Source organism: Parus major, chromosome 1 (genome assembly GCF_001522545.3).
Source record: "Parus major isolate Abel chromosome 1, Parus_major1.1, whole genome shotgun sequence".
NCBI lineage: Eukaryota > Metazoa > Chordata > Aves > Passeriformes > Paridae > Parus > Parus major.
In genome coordinates, this window is record NC_031768.1 from 80,034,494 (window position 1) to 80,053,317 (window position 18,824).

The 18,824-nt window shown below is 42.3% G+C and overlaps 1 protein-coding gene across 1 annotated transcript; it reads left to right on the forward strand.

The window, feature by feature from the left end:
- The first annotated feature begins 649 nt into the window (after positions 1–649).
- Positions 650–17,165, forward strand: CTSC (cathepsin C). Its single transcript, XM_015643467.3, has 7 exons — positions 650–837; positions 1,834–1,979; positions 10,212–10,378; positions 10,771–10,926; positions 12,907–13,022; positions 15,257–15,388; positions 16,124–17,165. Exons 1-7 carry the CDS (start codon positions 672–674, stop codon positions 16,624–16,626), a joined length of 1,386 nt encoding a protein of 461 aa, XP_015498953.1. The 5' UTR covers positions 650–671; the 3' UTR covers positions 16,627–17,165.
- The last annotated feature ends 1,659 nt before the right edge of the window (positions 17,166–18,824 follow it).

The window sequence follows — 18,824 nt, forward strand, 5'->3', positions numbered from 1 at the left end:
TTTGGAGAGACAGGAAAAAGAGCCACTTCCCTGCACACCGAGCCGCGCACCCAGGGTCTCACTGTTCGGCGGAGACATCTCTGCTCCCGACAGCACCTGCCCCTGCAAGCACTCTGCTTCTTGGACCCGCAAGGTGTTGCAGCTCACCACTTTCAGGATGGGTTTTCTGTGCTTTTTGTCAACTATTCACGTGTAGAAGGGTCTCAAAGGCGGCGCAGGGTTTTGGGGTTACCTCCCGAGCAGGGTTCGTGCCGCATGGTTTCCTGGCTGTGATGCGTGCCTGCTGCGGAAACTCAGTCACTTTGTGCTGCTAAACCCATGGCGAACATAAGGCCTCATCCTCCACAGCAGCAAGACGGAGGCCTGCAGTGACACCGGGAACAAGCCCTGTTGGCGACTCGTCGAGGCTTGGGGTTGGGTAGGGGGGCTGGGAAGGAGGATGCCCTTGGGGAGGTAGATGAGTTTTGGGGAGGTAGATGAGTTTTGGGGATGAGCCTTTTGTGGGAGAGGACGCCCCTTGGTGAGGTGCACGCTCTCCGCAGAAGAGGACGACCTTTGGGAGGACACCCTGTGGGGAGGAGGCCCGGCCGGGGCGGGCCCGGGCCCGGGGGCGGGGAGGCGGCGGCGGCCGGGCGCTCTTGGAGCGGCGCGGCGGCGGCGGGCGTGCTGCGATGGCGAGCCGGGCGCTGCGGGGCTTGGCGCTGGTGCTGCTGGCGGCGCTGCCCGCGGCCGTGCTGGGGGACACGCCGGCGAACTGCTCCTTCTCCGACCTGCTGGGCTCCTGGGAGCTCCGCGTCTGGCGCGCCGGCGGCCGCCACGGCAACTGCTCGCAGGCGGGTGAGAGCGCGGCGGGCCCCGGCCGGCTCCCTCCCGGCGGAGCCGCGGGAGGGCCGGAGGTGTTCCTGGCAGCCGGGCGGGGGGAGCGGCCGCTCCGTGCCCGGAGCCCCCGGGGCCGGCATGGGCGGCGGGGAGGCGGCTTCCTGCGCTGTTGCAGTTCCTCCTTGGTGTGCGGTTTTGTTTCCCTTTTGTTTGCTCCGAGCAGGACTTGGCTAGGCCTTGCCGTGGGCCCTGTGGCTCAGGCGGGCTCGCTGCCCCTCTCTGGCAGGTGCCTTCCTGCGAGGCTCTGCCTGCCCGGGCAGCCGCTGTTCCAGCAGGAGAGAGTGGCACTGTGACACCTGGGCACCTCCTGGGAGCCTGTCAGAGCTGGCAGCCGGGGAGGCCTGACAGCATCCAGAGACATGGAAATACCACTTGCCTCGAGGGGATAATAGTAGCAGGGAGTTACTATTTAATGGGTGTATGTCAATGTCATTTTAAAAATAGTAGATACTTTGCATTTCTCTGTGTCATCTGCTTTTTTGATCAGAGGAGACAAGTGACAGTACCAGCAGTGGAGGTGAGGTGCGTGGTAGGGTTGGAGCACTGGTGTGAAAGAGCGTAGGATGGGTGATGATGCCTCATCCCCGATGTAGGGGAAGAGTTGTCATTGCAGACAATGTGCCTGAGTGACATGGCATCCAAGACCTTTGTAGCTCTACAACAAGTTGTGTTTAAATAAGCTGGTGTTTCCCAGTCACAGCGGTTTGGTGCTGCTACTAATAAAATGTGCAGATACTGTCTAACAGTGGAAAAAATGCGCATGTAGACCCACTGACAGGTAGGTGGAGGTCCTGAAGTGTCTCAATGCCATTTTGCAGAAGACTGTATTCAACTGGTGTATTTCAGAATCCTCAGGAATAAAATAAATGTTACAACAGCCTTTATACATATTTTAAATTATTATTGTCTCTTCCATACAGTAATCATGCCACAAAGTTTCTTTCTTTCTTTTAGGGCCTGTGGAGAAAAAGGTGGTTGTCAATCTTCAGAAACTAGATGTGGCTCAGGATAGTCTGGGCAACTATGGCTTCTTCACTTTGATTTACAATCAAGGCTTTGAAATTGTGATAAATGACTACAAGTGGTTTGCATTTTTTAAGGTGAGTTAACTGGTGGTGTGTTCTACATCACTCGCCATTGCTGAAATGGCCTGTGGTTAGGATTCTTTCCAAGTCCCTGAGTGCCACAGCATCAGCTGTGACACTTTGATTATTTTTGGCTCTAAGGTTTGCCTGGATTACCAGATAAAGTATTTTCTTCTTTTCTTGTTTTGAGCATAAGGAAACAGTGATCAGTGGTTGGGTAGGGAGCAGAGAAAGGGAAGAGGTATTCCACACTGGCCATTACCTGAAAATAATACAGATGCTGCTGCTTTCCCTTCTGGGCATTCTTAAAGCAATTGAAGGCCTTCATGAAACTTAAACTAACTTTCCTGGTAGCCTAGATTTTTTTTTTTATTTTTTATGTTTTTTCACATTGTGGACCCAAGTCAAATAGCAAATACCATTGCTTCTGTCTTCCCTTACAGATGTTGTAAAATGCATGGAAACTTTAGAGCCATCTATTCTTCTTGATGGAGGATTTCTGGGATCTATAAATTTTATTTCAGAATACTACTCTAATAGTTAAGGAACCTTTCTGCTGCCTCTAATTTTTCCTTTGGAGTAACATTGTTCTCTTCAGTCCCTGTTACTGCCTCCAGGTCAAGCTGAAAACAGTGATGGTAGGCAGGGGTTAGACTGGAGCAAACAGTCTTGTTAGGAGCTCTCTGCTGTGGCATGATGAATCTGAAGGGTAGTTTGGAGCAATCTCTGCAGGATGGATTTACTACCTGGAAGACAGATGCTTTGTGCAGCAGGGCTTCTCAGCTGGTGAGTGCAGCCCTGGGTGGAAACAATGTGGTTTTGGTTGTCTGACTTCAGATAAATCAGTAGTAAACATCCACGCCTTGTCCAAGCATAAAATCTCTGAACTTTGGCTAGTACTAAGAAGAAGTAATTTTCACTCTAAATTGTCTTTCTGGGAGCCATGGTAGATGCTTTATTTTGCAGCAGCTATTTTAAAGTCAGTGTTCTCAGGTGTTAACAAAAGAGAGTCATCCACTCTTTCAGGAGAACTGAAATCCTTACTGAACAGAAATTATGTAGAAGGCTCCAGTTTAACTGCAACTTCCTTGCAGCTTCCACCTGTGCCAGTTTGAGCTCATATAAGGGAAAGGGCTATATAGACGGTTTAGCACAACTGCTGGGGGAGTAATTTACGTGCTCATTTTTATAGGTTAACTTCAGTAAACAGCAAAGCACCACTCAGCCATCAGTGCATTGGGTGAGTGAATTGGAAGGACTGAAGTGTGAAAACTTGTAGGCTGAGATAAAAGTACTTTAATAGGTAAAGCAAAAGCTGTGTGTGTATGCAAGCACAGCAAAATGAGGAGTTCATTCACTACTTGCCACCAGGATAACTTGCCACCATAATAAGCAGGTGTTCAGCAATTTCCAGGAAAGCAGGGCTTCATTCTGCACAACTGTTACATAAGGCAGGTGCCATGATTCTGAATGTCCCTCTTTTCTCCTTTCCCCAGCTTTTGTTTTCTATGTGTGATACTGGTCAGCATGGAATATCTCTGATCAGTTGGGGTCAGCTTTCCCAGCTGTGTTCCTTCCCAATTTCTTATTCACCCCCAGCCTATTTGCTGTCAGAGCTGTCTTGAGGAGCAAATGAGGCCTTGGTGCTGTGTTAGCACTGCTCAGCTAAACTAGAACATCCCTGCATTAGCAACACTGTTTTCTTCACAAATCTGAAATGTGGCATTATATGAGCCACTATAAATAAAATAAACTGTCAATACCTAGTGTACTCATAAGTGGAATTTTTTTAAATAAGAATACAATTTTTACAACAAGACGGGGTCTTGTACTTGAGCAGAAGTAAAATATGAGAAACACCTGATGGACATTCTCATCTGTATAAGATAGTGAAATTACATTGCTGTGATGTGCACTCCTCATAGGTTTGGCAGGTGATACAGGAAAAAACTGCACAGAAATTGAAGGGCAATCTAACTGAGCAGAATTACTCTGAAACTTTTCAGGCAGGGACACCTCTGTGAACTCACCTGCAGTGGGACGACCTGCCTCAAAAGTGGCAGGAATTGTTGCCTCCATGAGGACAGCAGAGCTCTGTGTGCTGTAATATTGTCCATGAACTTGGTTTTGAGGGGTCGTCTCTGGCAGGGAAAACTCAACAGTCATTGCTGGACTCACCTGAGAAGAATATAGTTGAACTAGGAGACTTTGGGCTCACATTTTACACTGAAATATAAAGTTGCTTTACAAGCCAATACGCTAGGCAGTAAAAAAGTTTCTTATTATTAACCAAATTCCTGAATGTGAATGAGGAATTAAATCATAGAAAAAGTGTGGTCTGCTCTGGGATATAAATGGATCTGTTAGTTGCCAACTTGAAGACAGCTGAGAGTCACTGAAGGCTGCTGCTGTCCATACCTTGTGAAATACATCCCCAGAAGATGAGCACTAAGTCAAGTGACTCATAAGCACTGATGTCATGTATTGCATTGATTGCATGTATTGCATTGATTTGCAAAAGTACTCTTAAAATAGCATACCAAAACTGTTACAGAATAGTTCAAGCTGAAAGGAGCTTCTGATGGTCATCTGATTCATCTTGCTGCTCAAAACAAAGTCAAATATACACCTGAGCAGTAGCAATACACAATAGCTTGCATTTTATGGTCATGAATGTGTCTCAGCCCTAAGATGGTGGATTAGCTTGTAAACTAATGGATTAATTCTTAGTTTTGAAGTTGGCTTCGGTATTAAGAAATAGCAAGCTTGTTTGGGTCATTGCTCAGTAATGGGGAATTCATCAGCAAGACATATTTAAATTAAAGACTTCTTTCCATAAACAGCATAGGGAGGATTAGAGTCCAGTTCAGTTACCCTCTCTAATAATTTTGCAGCTGTAAAAAAAAAAACAGGTTACCAAGATGCAAGTTTATTGCTGAGAATCATGAGGAAATACCACAGCACTTAGTAAATGCATTTTTTGCTGCAGACAACTACTTGTTGTGATTGGGCAACAACATGCAATGTGTCAATCTGCAAAACTCCCAATTTCGCAACTGTCAGTGGGCATTTGGGGGGAGGAAGTGGTTCCTTACAAACTGATCTTGTGACATATTTAACTGTGCATATCTATTTACTTTTAATACAGTAAATATTGCATTACATATGAAATAGAAATACAGCAAGTCTGAGATTGAGCAGATGGAGGATTTGTCAGGTACAGTGAGCAGCAGTATTTAAGCCAAAACAGTACTTGGTGAGTTTCAGGCATAGAAGTGCCACTTCTGTTAATTGAACCTCCAGTGTATTTTTTCCTAGTGTTAAAGAATTAAGCTGTTAGTTACTGACAGGAATGCTGTGGGCTTGTCTAAGTGGTGGCTTTATCAAAGGATATTTACTGTATAGATATGGACACAGACTGTCTGGCTGTGTGTGTTTTGATGAGTTTTTAATAACTTTTGTTCCTGTGGCTTACTAAACAGACACCCATGGAAACTTGGGGTCTCATTGCCTTTACAAGGTATTTGTTCTTTCACTTAAGGCTTGTGGGGAAATGACCTTATACATCAGAGTGGATTGGGTGAGCTTATCAGTTCTGTTTTTTCCTCAGTTTACTTTAGGATCTGAAGTAAAGATGCTCTAAGAGTGTGTTTTTCTAACTGTTGCTGTACAGAGAATTAAATTTTGCCAAGTTAAATGCAGCAGTCTACTGCATGTTTGCATTCTGCTTCTAGCACAAAATAACTTGTTTAATGTGTGCTTCTGAAACATCCCTGTACTGAAACTTGGATGGGAAGTTATTGTACTTACTCTTTGCAGAAGCTTGATCATGTGCTTTTGCTGGATGATACATGAATTCTTTAGGGTTATGCAATATATATAAAGCTTCAAAGATTTTTTTTTTTCTTTTTTACCCCCAAGGATTGGCAAAAGAAATAGGAACAGCATAACATAAAAAGCTGGACTGAGGCTGAAAGTTGAGACCAACTTGTTTCAATTACTTGATGTCTTTGAGGTATTTATTTATTGTTAAGACTACCACTTTGAGACAAGACAGTTTCATAAGTTTCTCACTGTTTGTCCCTTAAGCGAAGTGGTTCTTCTGACTCCTGAGATGTTCTTTAGCAAATAGCAGAAGTCTGGTATTTTTTCATATTGAGATGTTACAACTCCTTCAGAAAAAGAAAAAAAAAAGATATTTTAGATATTTCACCACTCAAGTTACTAATCTTTTCCAAACTGACATCTTTGTCATATTTTTTTCCTCTCTTCCCCAATGCTCCCAAATTTGGTTAAAATCAAGGACTGCTGTTCTGAAACAAACGGCCTAGATAAGTGACAGCAGTTAATGTTTAAGTTTTCAGGATATGGAAGAAAAACTGCAAACCTGGATGCATTTTATTTCATGTTGCTAAAGTAGAAGTGCTGGAATTGCTAATGCTATTTAATCATCCTGCAAATCAATTGAAAGTCAGTTTTTAACCTGTCTAGTTTGGGCTTTCTTAACTGGCAGTGAGCAACTGCTCCTTTCCTGGAGTGTAAATCTGAAAGCACAAGACTCAAAGTAATTACTGCAGAATATTTCCTAGAGAAAAGAAAATCTACCCGGAGTTGACAATTTGCTTGCATTTTATATTGGGTAGCAAGGTGCAGTAGTTAGTTCTGGTAACATGATCTACTGTATTGTGTAGTAGGGCATCTTCAAGTCTGCAGCTCTGTTCTCATTCAGTATGTGCTTCCCATAGTAAAATGCATAGGCACACTTGTAAATTTGAGAGATAAGTCTTTCCACCAGGTTTAGTTCCAGGGTAGTCCTCCCTCCTGGAACTCACGTTGGCTTATTGCCTAGGCATTGCTTAAATTGAGAACAGCAGATTTCAAAGAGGGTGGTATGGCTGCCTCTCTATGTGGCACTGCTGAATTCTTGTTAAAATGCTGTGACTAATAAGGTCTCCATTCTTTCTTGCTTTCCTCTTAGTGAGATTAAAGATTTTAAAAAGCTTTTAACAATTATGGTTTTTACTAGGACTAGAATTGAACATGCAGTTAGATTATGTCGTGATGACCAGCACAGGAAAGACTTTATTAAAAGTATGCTTCACTGAAAAGCTTTCCTGGATTCAGATATCTAACAGCAAGCTTTGTAGTTTAGCTACATGAAGTCTTTTAATGTTAATATTGGTGTGGCTTGGCTAAATTTTGGCATTAGGCAAAACTACATGAGTTGTCAGGATTGAGCAAAATAGGTATTTGAAATGGAATTAAATTTTACTCTTTTCAAAGCTCAGAATTGGAACTATGAATAGTTTGGGTGCCTTTTTAAAGGAGTTATCCTAGATTGCTCAGGTTGTTGGATGGAGTTAATGCTACAGAGGTGAGCATTGGCTGATGAAATTATCACATGACACAGCTGCAGAGGTCTTAACTCAAAAATGAAAACCATCTTCGAAGTCTGCCGAGAAATGTGTGCAAGCAATTGTCCAGCAATTGCTGGTGATCACAGCTGTATGTCTGATACCCTTCATGAAGGATGCTGGGGAGTTCTGGGATGGGCTCTGTGGATGTTTTGTACTGTGCTGGCAGGTTCTGTTGAGTCTGGCATTGTAATTCACATACACCTGAGTGATCTGTCACTTGTGCAGTGGTGCCATAACCCTGCCATAAGGCTGGCTGTTAGTTGGGCAGGTGTAATCCTAGTCAGTCCTCTAAAACTGGTGCAGTCAAATATCCTAGATCTCATGTCTCAGTCCTTCACTAGTAGAAATAAGAAATGCTGCATTTCTTAGCGAAGTTGTTTTAGCAGTGATTTTAAGTTTACCTTCTGGTATGCAGTGGATATCATTGTTATGGCACCAATGAGGTTTTCTTGAAGGCTTGTCTGCCACTTTGTCTACATCAGTGACTCTTGATTAAAAGTCAGAGGAAGGGAAAGCAAATTGCAACTTTATCTAGGTATATTTTCATTTCCTAAATAAATAGTTTTTTGGAGTTGAGATTCCCTTTATCCAAATGTTATTCATGTGTTATGGTCTCAAAGTCTCCACTTTTCAAAGTAATTTCATTAGTAGCTTAGTCTAGCACTCTACTAAAAGGTGGCTACAGAGGAGTTGAATTGCCTAATTTTAGGCTTCTACACAGACTGTCTGAAATTGGTTTTTGTCTTTTTTATGTTGAAGCATTGCTACTGGCTGTCCCTTCATCTCCTTGCTACTCTTGTTGATACATGTGAACTGAAAGAACAGTGCAAGAAATTCGCTACAGTCTCTTTTCCAAAAGATCAGTTGCACAGATGGTGTGAATGCTATCCTGTTTGTCTCTACATCTTTAAAAAAACAATTGATTTCATCTCTGGAAAGGGAGAAGGATTTCTAGGAGAAAAACAGTTGTTGTTGTTTTTGTTGTTCTAATTTGCTAGTTAGCAGATAACTCATTGCCTTCTTTTCCATTAAGATTAACCTCAAATCTGTGTTACTTGTTTTAATTCAGTATAACACTATGCAAGGCAAGATTGTTGCAGGAAGCAGGTCTGTTCTTCTGATAATCTTCAGGTAGTCAGATTGAAGGCCTATGCTTATTAAGAATGGCTGTACTGTTTTAATCTGTGGCAGCTTTTAGATAGGAAAGAATATTAATTTCTGAGGTCATCTAGAGCCAGTAGAGTGATCTCACAGCAAATCAGTCACTACCTGTTGCTTTTGGAAGTGTCTGGATCTTTAGTCCTGCTATTGTGAACAGAGTATTTCTCAAAAGTCATCTCTGGATCATGCCTTTGGTATTTGGCCAAGTGTGATTATTTCCCACATTGTGCAGTCTTCCACAGTAAGAAAGGAAGAATAGAACAAGGCAACAGCTCAGCCTTCTAGTGCCCTCACCCTTCTCCAGCCAGCAAACACACTTGCTGGGTGTAGATATGTTGCCTCTGTGTCCTCCGGACTGGGGACAAAGCATATTCCCATTGTTCCAAAACAGTCAGAGGATTAACATTTAATTTTATTCTGCTGATTGCTAAACTTATTATTTCACTGTAAGTTATCCTTCAGATTTCTCACAAGACCTCAACATAGTTACAAACCTCCCAGTCTCTTTACTTAATCTTTTCCATCTTGGGGCATTTGCATCGCTGTATGCCACCACCTTCTTCAGTAAAGAAGCTGAGCAAACATTTTGTTGAAACATAGTTACAGAATCTCTCTATGATTGTACATATGCAGCTCAAATAGGATGAGATTTAATGAAGTTTTCTTGGACTAGGAAACTTAAATTCTGTAGAAGTGATTTTTATTTTTTTTTTGTGATTAGAAGAGTAAAGTTAAAGCCTTTGTTGCATGGGGTTTTCTGGTAATTGTAACACAAAATGTAACACAAAACACTGCAACCTTACACAAAACATTTTAACCTTAAGAGATGAGTCCCACTGTGTGGGAGTTGTCACAGAATTGCTAATCCAAAAATTTATGTAGCTGGGCAAAGCGTTAGTCGTTGTAAGAAGACACATTTTGCTGAATATATTAAGTTATTGCTCCTAATCAGTGGTAAAATGAAGACTTGTATGGCTGAACAAGGAAGTTTTAGGACTCAGGACTTTAGGCTTTAGTAGCAGTCTCTGCTGCTAACTTTAAATGAGCTGTTCTTAAGGGATCATAATTTCTTACTGTCTCATTTTGATAGTTCCTGTGAAATTGTTTCTTAATGCTTTACCATCACAGATCAAACCTAAAAAAGTTGCTGGAAATTTCATCCTTGGTTCTGACTCGTGAAACAATAACACTGCATAAATAGTACATAAATTTTAAAACAGAAATAGTACATGTCTTCCTGTGAGGTTACTGGATGACAAACTTGTCATCCTCCCTGTGTTTGAGTCTTAGGTTCTCAAACTTCTGTGGCAATCCAGAGTTAGCTTGACTGGTCGCATATTTGACATGAGAAATCTCAGGACCTTGAAGAGTAGGTTGAGTACTGAGAGGTCTTCTACATCTTGCTGTGAAGGAAAATGTTGAATCCAAGTGATTAGCACAGGTTAATTGATACTGATACAAATGCATTCTTTGTTGCTAAAAGTGCAAGTCACAACCCAATTGTCTTTTGCAGCTATTTGGTAAATAGCAGCTTCTTTAATCTTCAGAGTGTCTTTGGCCACTTCCTGTGAAACACAGGCAGGAAGAAGTGGCTGTGAGTGGGTGGGGAACTGCGGCTATGCTAACAAACGCATCTGCTCAATACAAGCATAACTTTTTCACATTACAGTACAAAAATGAAGGCCAGAATGTAACCAGCTACTGTAATGAGACCCTACCAGGATGGGTGCATGATGTACTTGGCCACAACTGGGCTTGTTTCATAGGACACAAGATTTCTTCATCTCCGTCTGATGTTCACATCAACGAGCTACCTCTCCAGAAGCCCAGAGGAGGGTAAGCAACAGATAAGTGACCTTTTACTGGAGTAAAATGTTTCATAACAGTGCTTGAGGTTTTAGCTAAAATTGTAAGAACCAATTCCAGTACCGAGGGCAAAGTTAATGCTAGTGATAATGCATAAGAACAGAGGAGGGTTTGCTTGTTGCATCACAGTTTCTCCTTCAGTCTGTGGTGAAGCCCTGTAAAAAAACTGGCATGGCTGAGGAAGCTGGTTATATCTAGTCTGTCTCAAGTTTTAGAAACCTTGTCTTGATCCAATAATTCCATTTTTCTTTATCAGTACCTACCAGAAGACACCTCCAGAGTTTCATACTGAGTTTAGAGAACACCTTTAGTTTCAATCCCAGTCCTTTTCTTACTGTTTACCTGGTTCCTTTTGTTTGTAGACTCTCCCACAGACGTTACGTGCACAACTTCGACTTTGTAAATGCTATCAATGCTCACCAGAAGTCATGGAAAGCAACAAGATACAAGGAGTATGAGAATTTTGCCCTGGAAGAACTAACTAAAAGAGCTGGGGGTCTCTATTCCAGAGCTTCAAGGTAATAAGACACTTTGTTCTGCAACAAACCCCACTTCTGCCAAGAGTCTGCTTGTATTTGTCCTGGCTCTTAGCTGTGTTTAGTTCAGATGTTTAATCAAGTTTCAAGGCCTTTCTGTTCATGTTCATGGGGTGCAAACATATTTTTCATTTGAATTGTTATTCTGAGCATGTATTGCCTCAAGCAGTTAGGACAAATATAGTTACCTACCCCTTAGTCTTGCCCAGTAACTCGCTGCTGAGCTCATATAGGCAAAGAAGTGGGGAGAGTCTCAATTATTATCTCACTGTCCTGTCTGCTCATCAGCTGATTGCTTAATCAGGAGTTTCTGCTTGTGCTTCATCTTGGTTCTGCTAGTTCATACTTGCAGTTGAAAAGCTGTGAACTGCTCTCTGCTTCTATAAAAATAAATATCAAAGATTCCTGAGGGAATTCCCTAGTTACTTTGGTAATTTGCCATACCTTCAACAAGAGTCCTTTAAAAGGAGTAGAATGTCTCAATGAAGAAGCATGAAAGTAGCCCTGAGAATGCCTTCAGGGTTTTGTGGATCCCTTACCTGAGAGTGGTAATGGGGATGGGTACATCATCCTCTACAAAATTTGAGAACTAGAGTTTTTTGATCTAAAGATTCCCTTCTTTATAGCTGTCTGACCTTCGTAGTTTTGCTTTTCAGATCTTGGTATTTCTCTGAGTAGGAATGCTAGTTACTTTAACAAACTGTGGCAATTGTATGTTTGTTGAAGAAGGTCCTACTATAGAATAAAAATTCTGATTTGCATGGGAATATCATGCAGATTATGGTTTCATTGTATAGATAGAAGTCACCTTACAGACGATCTTAAATGCAGTAACCTATTTGGAAGCTCTCTTCCACACGTGCAGTACCATGACAGTATTTGGTTAGCCCTCTCCTGCTTTCAAAACAGACTCCAGTGTCTGAATGACACCTGAGGACAAGCATCAGGTTATGTGACATTTGAATGCAGGAAGCTCTTCTCTTGCTGATACATGCATCACTTGGCTGCAGGTGGTAGATGAGGGCAGGCAACATTCAATACTTCTTCAAAGTAGAAACTTGCTCCAGAGCAGTTTCCAGGGCAAGTGGGACTGCAGTTAGTGAGTTGCTGATGTAAGCCATGCCTGTTTGTGAAGTCAAACTGTAGTTGCTGTCAGGCAAGATGGTTTCTGCAGTCAGATTTCTACATACTTTTGATTGCAGTAAAATAACTGTTGCAGAACTGTGTTGCTATAATCTCTGAGCGTTATCTCTGCACTTCAGATTGGTGCAAAAGTATTTGACCTCAGCAGCTGGTACATGTTAAGGGAAGTCCCCCCTCAGAGCACCCAGCAGCTGCTCTGGCACCACCTGAGCTGGGACCGAGGCCCCTTCCCGGCCACATCCCACACTCACAGTCACACCAGCGTCCCCTACCTGCCTGACCCCGGGGCTCCCTTAGCAGAGTCTCAGAGGTCCAGATCTTTAAAATAATTTAGTCCTGGTGCAATGACTAAATAATAAAACAGCAGCTCAAACTGTGTCCCACTGAGGAGAGACCCCAAACAAAGGAGCCCCGTGGCTTTTATACCCCCAGTCTTAAGTGTGGGAAAGTCTGGGTGTCTGAGTGTCCTGTCACCTGGCTGGGCCACAGGTCCCTGCTCCCTATGTTATACAAAAGGATTTTGCCAGCCAGAGCTCACTTTGAAGCTCACAGCAAACTGAACTACTTGCACTGAATGTATTCCTCAACAGTGGATAGTTAATAATATAGTTCCCTCAGGGAGCAATTTGAGTAGGTCTTGAATCCTGCTCAAGCTTATATCTTCATACTGACACCCACTCAGTTTAGATGGAGACTATTTTGAATTGCATAGTGGAGCAAATCCAACTAGTAGAATCCAAAGATGAAAACTGAGTATTACATAATAGTTTCCTTGCCTAGAGTGTGATACGTTTCTCGAAAGCATTTTCTCCTCTTTAGACCAAAGCCTGCACCTCTGACACCTGAGTTACTCAAGAAAGTTTCGAGCTTGCCAGAATCCTGGGACTGGAGAAATGTGAATGGTGTAAATTATGTCAGCCCTGTTCGGAATCAAGGTAAAAATGAGTAAATAAAACCTCTGAAATTAATGTTCTAGAGCTCCTTTGATGTAGTTTGTAATTTGCTGCTAGAAGAAGGTTTTACCTTCTTGCAGCTGGCAGATTGCACCTTTACTGTGAATAACCCATGGAAACTGGGTGGAGTCCTAGCTAACAATGCTGTACCAAAATAGGTGGTGGTACTGGCTTGTCCAGACAGCGCTGGCTTGCTGGAGTGAAAGCCAATTACCACAGTATCCTGTATAAACCCAGCTGCCAGGTTTTGTCCAAACAATCTTAGCCATCGTTTTCTGCACACTGACTGAACTGATGTACACTTAATTTTTTCTCTGATTTCTTTTGCTGCCAAAGTTTCATGCAGCTTTAATGAATAAACCCATGAAATATACTGCCTCCAAATCTTATCACCCTGATAAATTCAGGTGTTACTTACCTGGCTAGTTGCAAGAGGAGATATTAGTCACTATGAAAATTGCAGACAATGATAAAGATGAAATCCTGTAAGAACTTAAAAGGATAGTGTGCTAGTATGTGTTGATTCTGTAGGGGGTGTTTAAAGCACTGTGGTGTGATGTACCTGAATTGTGGATTCCTTGTGGAATTTCTAGCTATGTGGAAGCACTGGAAGATGGCAAAAGGGAATTATGTGGTCTTCTGTAGGTGTGGGTCCTGTACTTTCTCCGAATGTGAACTTATGAATGTCCCAAGAGCTCTTTTTTCTTCCAAACAGTTGAACACTCAGTTCCAGACTTACCCTTTCTCTGTTGCTTTGCTTTGAAGTTTCTTTAAATGAGAATTAATCTGTTGTTTCCAATAAAAGAGCTTCCTACACTTTTTATGTAATCTGAAGGTCCATGCTGAGTATTTTAAATTTAAACATGCATTCTGCTCCATCAAATTAAAATGTTAGCTTTTGGACTTAGAAAAAAAAACCAACAAACCCAAACAAAATGTACAAAAGAGGTTGTTCTATGGACTTTATAAATACCACCGTGGTAACAGGAAAGAAATTTAGCAGCCAATACAGCAGACTTCCAGCAGACTGAAATTGTTGCGTGAATTGTATTTTTCACATTTTTCTACGTGTAATGCAACAAAGTGTTCTGCAGTGTGGCCCATCTCAGATGCTGCTGCGACTGTACAGTGAGTGGGAGGCATCTTCCACTGCTTCACTTTGCCCTGCTGGGAATAGAGTGTTCCTGTTCAGGCTGATTTTGTCCCTTCTCTTCAGAGATGCATCTAACTGAAGGTGCAATTTCAAAAAGTCTTGCTGTTTAATAGCTCTGCTTTTATACACCTACACAGTTCAAGAGAAAGTATTTTGTTTTGTTCCTCAAAGCTCCCTCCTTCTCATAGCTCTCTAATATTTGACTTTCCCACTGTCAGGAAACAAAAGGAAATCAGGCACCTTGATGACAATCAGTAGATGAAATAGGACCTTGTCCAAGCAGTTGTTCTTCCTGTGAGGCTTGTCATTCCATTTCTAAAGGCTTTTAATGAGGGAAAGGAAGATCCTAGAGAGTGAAGAGGCCTAAAGCTAGAAGCAATACTAAATTTTGATGCAAAATTAAGGAGACTTAACTCTCTTCCAGGAAGCAGAAGGGAAATTAAGGTGCCTCTGAAAAGCCAGTGTACAATTACATGCCCTTGGGAAGCAAGGAGAGTGGGGATGAATCCACAATATCAAACATGCTATTTATACCAATGTTCTCTTGAAAGTTAGTTATTTTAGGGGTAGCTGTAGAGGTGGAATATTTTTTCAACTGGAAATTACAGTACTAAATCCATTGGTAGGGTGAAATAAGAACAATATTGTCAGCATTCACTTCAAATAGTTCATTGCCCCTTAGCGTATGTGCTCCATAAAGGGTAGATGGAGCTTTCTCAGCCCTGCTAATGCAGTCCCTGAAGGTTCATTCTGAAGGAATAGGGTAATTGGTTAGCTCTTAAATGCTACTGCTGAAAAACACTGGAGCAGTACTTCGCCTCCTACTCTTGAATAAGCTCAGTGTTCCCTGAGAAGTTGTTAGAAGTGGGTTTTGAATTGAGTGCATAAAAGCTAAATGAAGATTTAAAGTTTTTGCTCTATTGGTGTTCAAGTTCTAATCACTTTCTGGTAGGTTTTAACTCTTTTTAGTGGACTTCAGGAATAGATGTACCTGATGGCAGGTGACTAGCCTTGTTTGTGTTACTGACTGCTCCTTGTTGGTTCTGTTTTCTCCCCTTGTCAGGCTCATGTGGCAGCTGTTACGCGTTTTCCTCCATGGGCATGCTGGAAGCAAGGATACGTATCCTCACAAACAACACTCAGAAACCAGTCTTCAGTCCCCAGCAGGTTGTGTCTTGCAGCCAGTATTCTCAGGGTAAGGATGCTGGTGTATATAAAGACACCTTTCAAGTATTGATAATGCTGGAGATTAGTTTGAAAATTTCCATCCCTTCCCCATCACACTCAAGTTACCTTTTTCATAAAGTATTTGGCAGGCTATATTTTAGTATACTTTAGTACTTCATTTAAAATCAAAAAATAACAAAAACCAGAGTTGTCAGCCCACCTCTCTGCAGCAATGGGTTTGAACAATAAGTCGCCCTTATACTCAGGATGTTACTGGATCTTACGTCTAGCTGTGAGATGGGAAATATCTAAGGAGCAGGGCTCAAAATGTAGCTGATTACAGTCCTTACCTAGAAAGAATGGAATAAATATTCTCCCAATGGCATATTCAGAGGGAGGGGGAGATGAGCAAGAGCAATGACTAAAGCTTTCTAGAGGACTGTATCCTTGTTAGGACAGATCCTTGTACAGCATGTAACTAGCTGTTCTTTCTGATGGGGATTGTCAGGAGCAATTGGATGGGAAAGGGTCCAAGTACTAGCATTCCCAACATAGCTCCCACTGATGTGAATTTTGCCTTGTGTGTTTCAGAAGGTTGACTGTAGCTAACAGGGTATTAGGATGATCTGGGTCACTGAAGTGTGTTCAATACTGTATCTGAAAGAATTATGAAAGATTTAAGTGGGAGAGTCTCCCACCTCAAGTAACGGAATTTCCAAGGGAGGAAACAATTTTATTTTTTTTTCCCCTTTCTTTTGTTAAGGTTGTGATGGTGGCTTCCCATATCTCATTGGTGGAAAGTATGTCCAGGACTTTGGTGTGGTGGAGGAGGACTGCTTCCCTTACACTGCCCAAGACTCTCCGTGCCTTTTCAAGCGCAGCTGTTACCACTACTACACGTCTGAGTACCACTATGTTGGTGGTTTCTATGGAGGCTGCAATGAAGCCCTGATGAAACTTGAGCTTGTTCTGCATGGCCCAATGGCTGTTGCTTTTGAGGTTTATAATGATTTCATGCTTTATAAAGAGGGGATCTACCATCACACTGGGCTGCAGGATGATTTAAATCCTTTTGAATTGACCAATCATGCTGTTTTACTGGTGGGCTATGGTAAAGACCCAGAAAGTGGTGAGAAATTCTGGATTGTGAAGAACAGCTGGGGCACCTCATGGGGAGAGGATGGCTACTTCAGAATCCGCCGTGGCACTGATGAATGTGCAATTGAAAGCATTGCAGTGGCTGCAACTCCTATTCCAAAGTTATAATGTAAATGTCTTCATCCAGTGCCTTGTCCTGAGCATAAGAATGTACTGATGGTTGAAGATTCTGGTTAAAATCTGTCCCCTAGCTTGAAAAGGCAGCTTTAAGGAATTTTTCCACAATAGAGCAGTTTCCAAATGTAAGAAGATGAGCACTGTTAATTCTGCTCTGTGCACTGGAGGCTTCCTCTCAAGTCTGAGAGTTGATCACCCAGAAGGGCTGTTTTGGTATCAGTGGTGATTAGTTACTCATCAATGGATAGATTTACCTTCAGTTACCAGTCCATTTTTTTCCATGAGCACTCTTGACCTTTGGATCTCAGAGGGAAGTATCTGCTATGATAATCCATAACTGCTTTGAAGGGACACTGTAGTGCCTTACTTCTCAGAAATCAGGAAGTTGCTGCAATTTGGAACATAAGTGTGTATTGGGGAGGGAATGAGCAATTACGCTGATGAAAATAAAATTCTAAAGTCCTGCAAAAACTGCATGTCAAATCCTTATGACAATAAAAGTCAATTCTAAGTTTCAGGCTGTTACTGAATGTTCTAGTTCTGGATTTTTTTGCTCCACTTCACAATTGATCATTTCAGAATTCAGTAAAAAAACACCCCACTCCTATAGGAGTTTGTGGAAGAAGTTAGTTATTTTGGTGACTTGTCTATGAGTTTTGAGCTTCCTGTCAAGAATTTTTTACTTCAGCAGCATCTAAACTGGTGGGGAAGAAGAATGAGAGGGCAGAAGAGCTGGTAATCTTACATCTGAGGCTGAGATCATCACAGCAGCATCAAACAAACATCTTGTCCAGAAATGCAATAGTCCTTGCTGTGGATATAGGACAATTCATTGAGTAAATTTGCTAATTCCCCAGTAATCCCATTTAAATCCTTTCTGTTAATCTGTTGCTCTATTTCTTTCAAATATACAAGATAGAAACATAAGAGTTGAGAGGAGAGGTTGCAATGCTTGGAATTAACCATTTCTCAGCTGCAGTACTTTGTTAGTGCAGCACTGGTCTTTGCTGTCCACCTGAGGAAACAAAAATGGCCTAAAGGTGAATGCCAGCTTAATGCATAGAAGCTAACTTCTTTAGTAACTTTCTGTTAAAATGTGAACAAAGCTACCTACTACTTTTCTCTGTTAAATACAGTCTCAGGGGTGTAGGGAAATTCATGAAATGCAGAAAAATGGAACAGTTGTCTGTAATCAAACTGTCCTATTTGACTTAGACGGGAAGACTCACTTTTACTTCAGTAGCAGAATTTCACAAGAAATCCTGGATTCTAGTTTGCTCAAGTTGAGGGTCAGGGAAAGGATACCTTCATAGTTTTTTCGGTCCCCTCCCAAAACATATTAAGCCTGGTTGATGGCAAGTTCAACACGAGTCATCAGTGCCCTGGTAGGCAGGAGGGCCAACCCTGTCCTGGAGGGATCAGGCACAGCATCACAGCCGGGCAAAGGAGGGGATTGTCCTGCTCTGCTCTGCACTGAGACAGCCTCACCTCCAGTTTTGGGTGTGATAAGAAAGATAGAAAGCTATTAGAGAAAGAGCTTTGAAGGGAATTCATGTGTAATAAGTGGCTGGGGTCACTTGGTCTGTGCAGCCTGGAGGAGACTGAGGGGAGACCTCGTGGCAGTCTGCAACTTCCTTGTGAGGGGAAGAGGAGGGGCAGGCACTGATATCTCTGGTCACCAGCAGCAGTACCCAAGGGTGTGGCCTGAAGTTGTGTCAGGGGAGGTTTGGGTTGGACATTAGAAAAAGGTTCTTCACCCAAAGGGTGGCTGGGCACTGGAACAGGCTCCTCAGGGAAGTGGTCACAGCACCCAGACTGACAGAGTTCAAGACATGTTTGGACAATGCTCTTGGGCACATGGTGTGACTCTTGGGGTGTCCTGTGCAGGGACAGGAATTGGACTCAATGATCTTCATGGGTGCCTTCCAACTCGGCTTGTTCTGTGGTTCTATGAAGATGTGTTTGGAAATTTAGAGCTTGTGTTTTGCCAGAAGTGGAACAAGGACTTCTGAAATAGGTCATACTGTGCATTGGATTGTTTTAGCTTAGGGAGTTGGGGAATGGGGGGAAGGAGCTAGGTTCCTGGATTTTTTTAGTAGCTGTAGCACATGAGATTAGTTTAAGAATAAGAATGTAAAAGATTAATGTTTCTTTTTACTATATTTTAGCCATTAGGAAATTGATTCCTT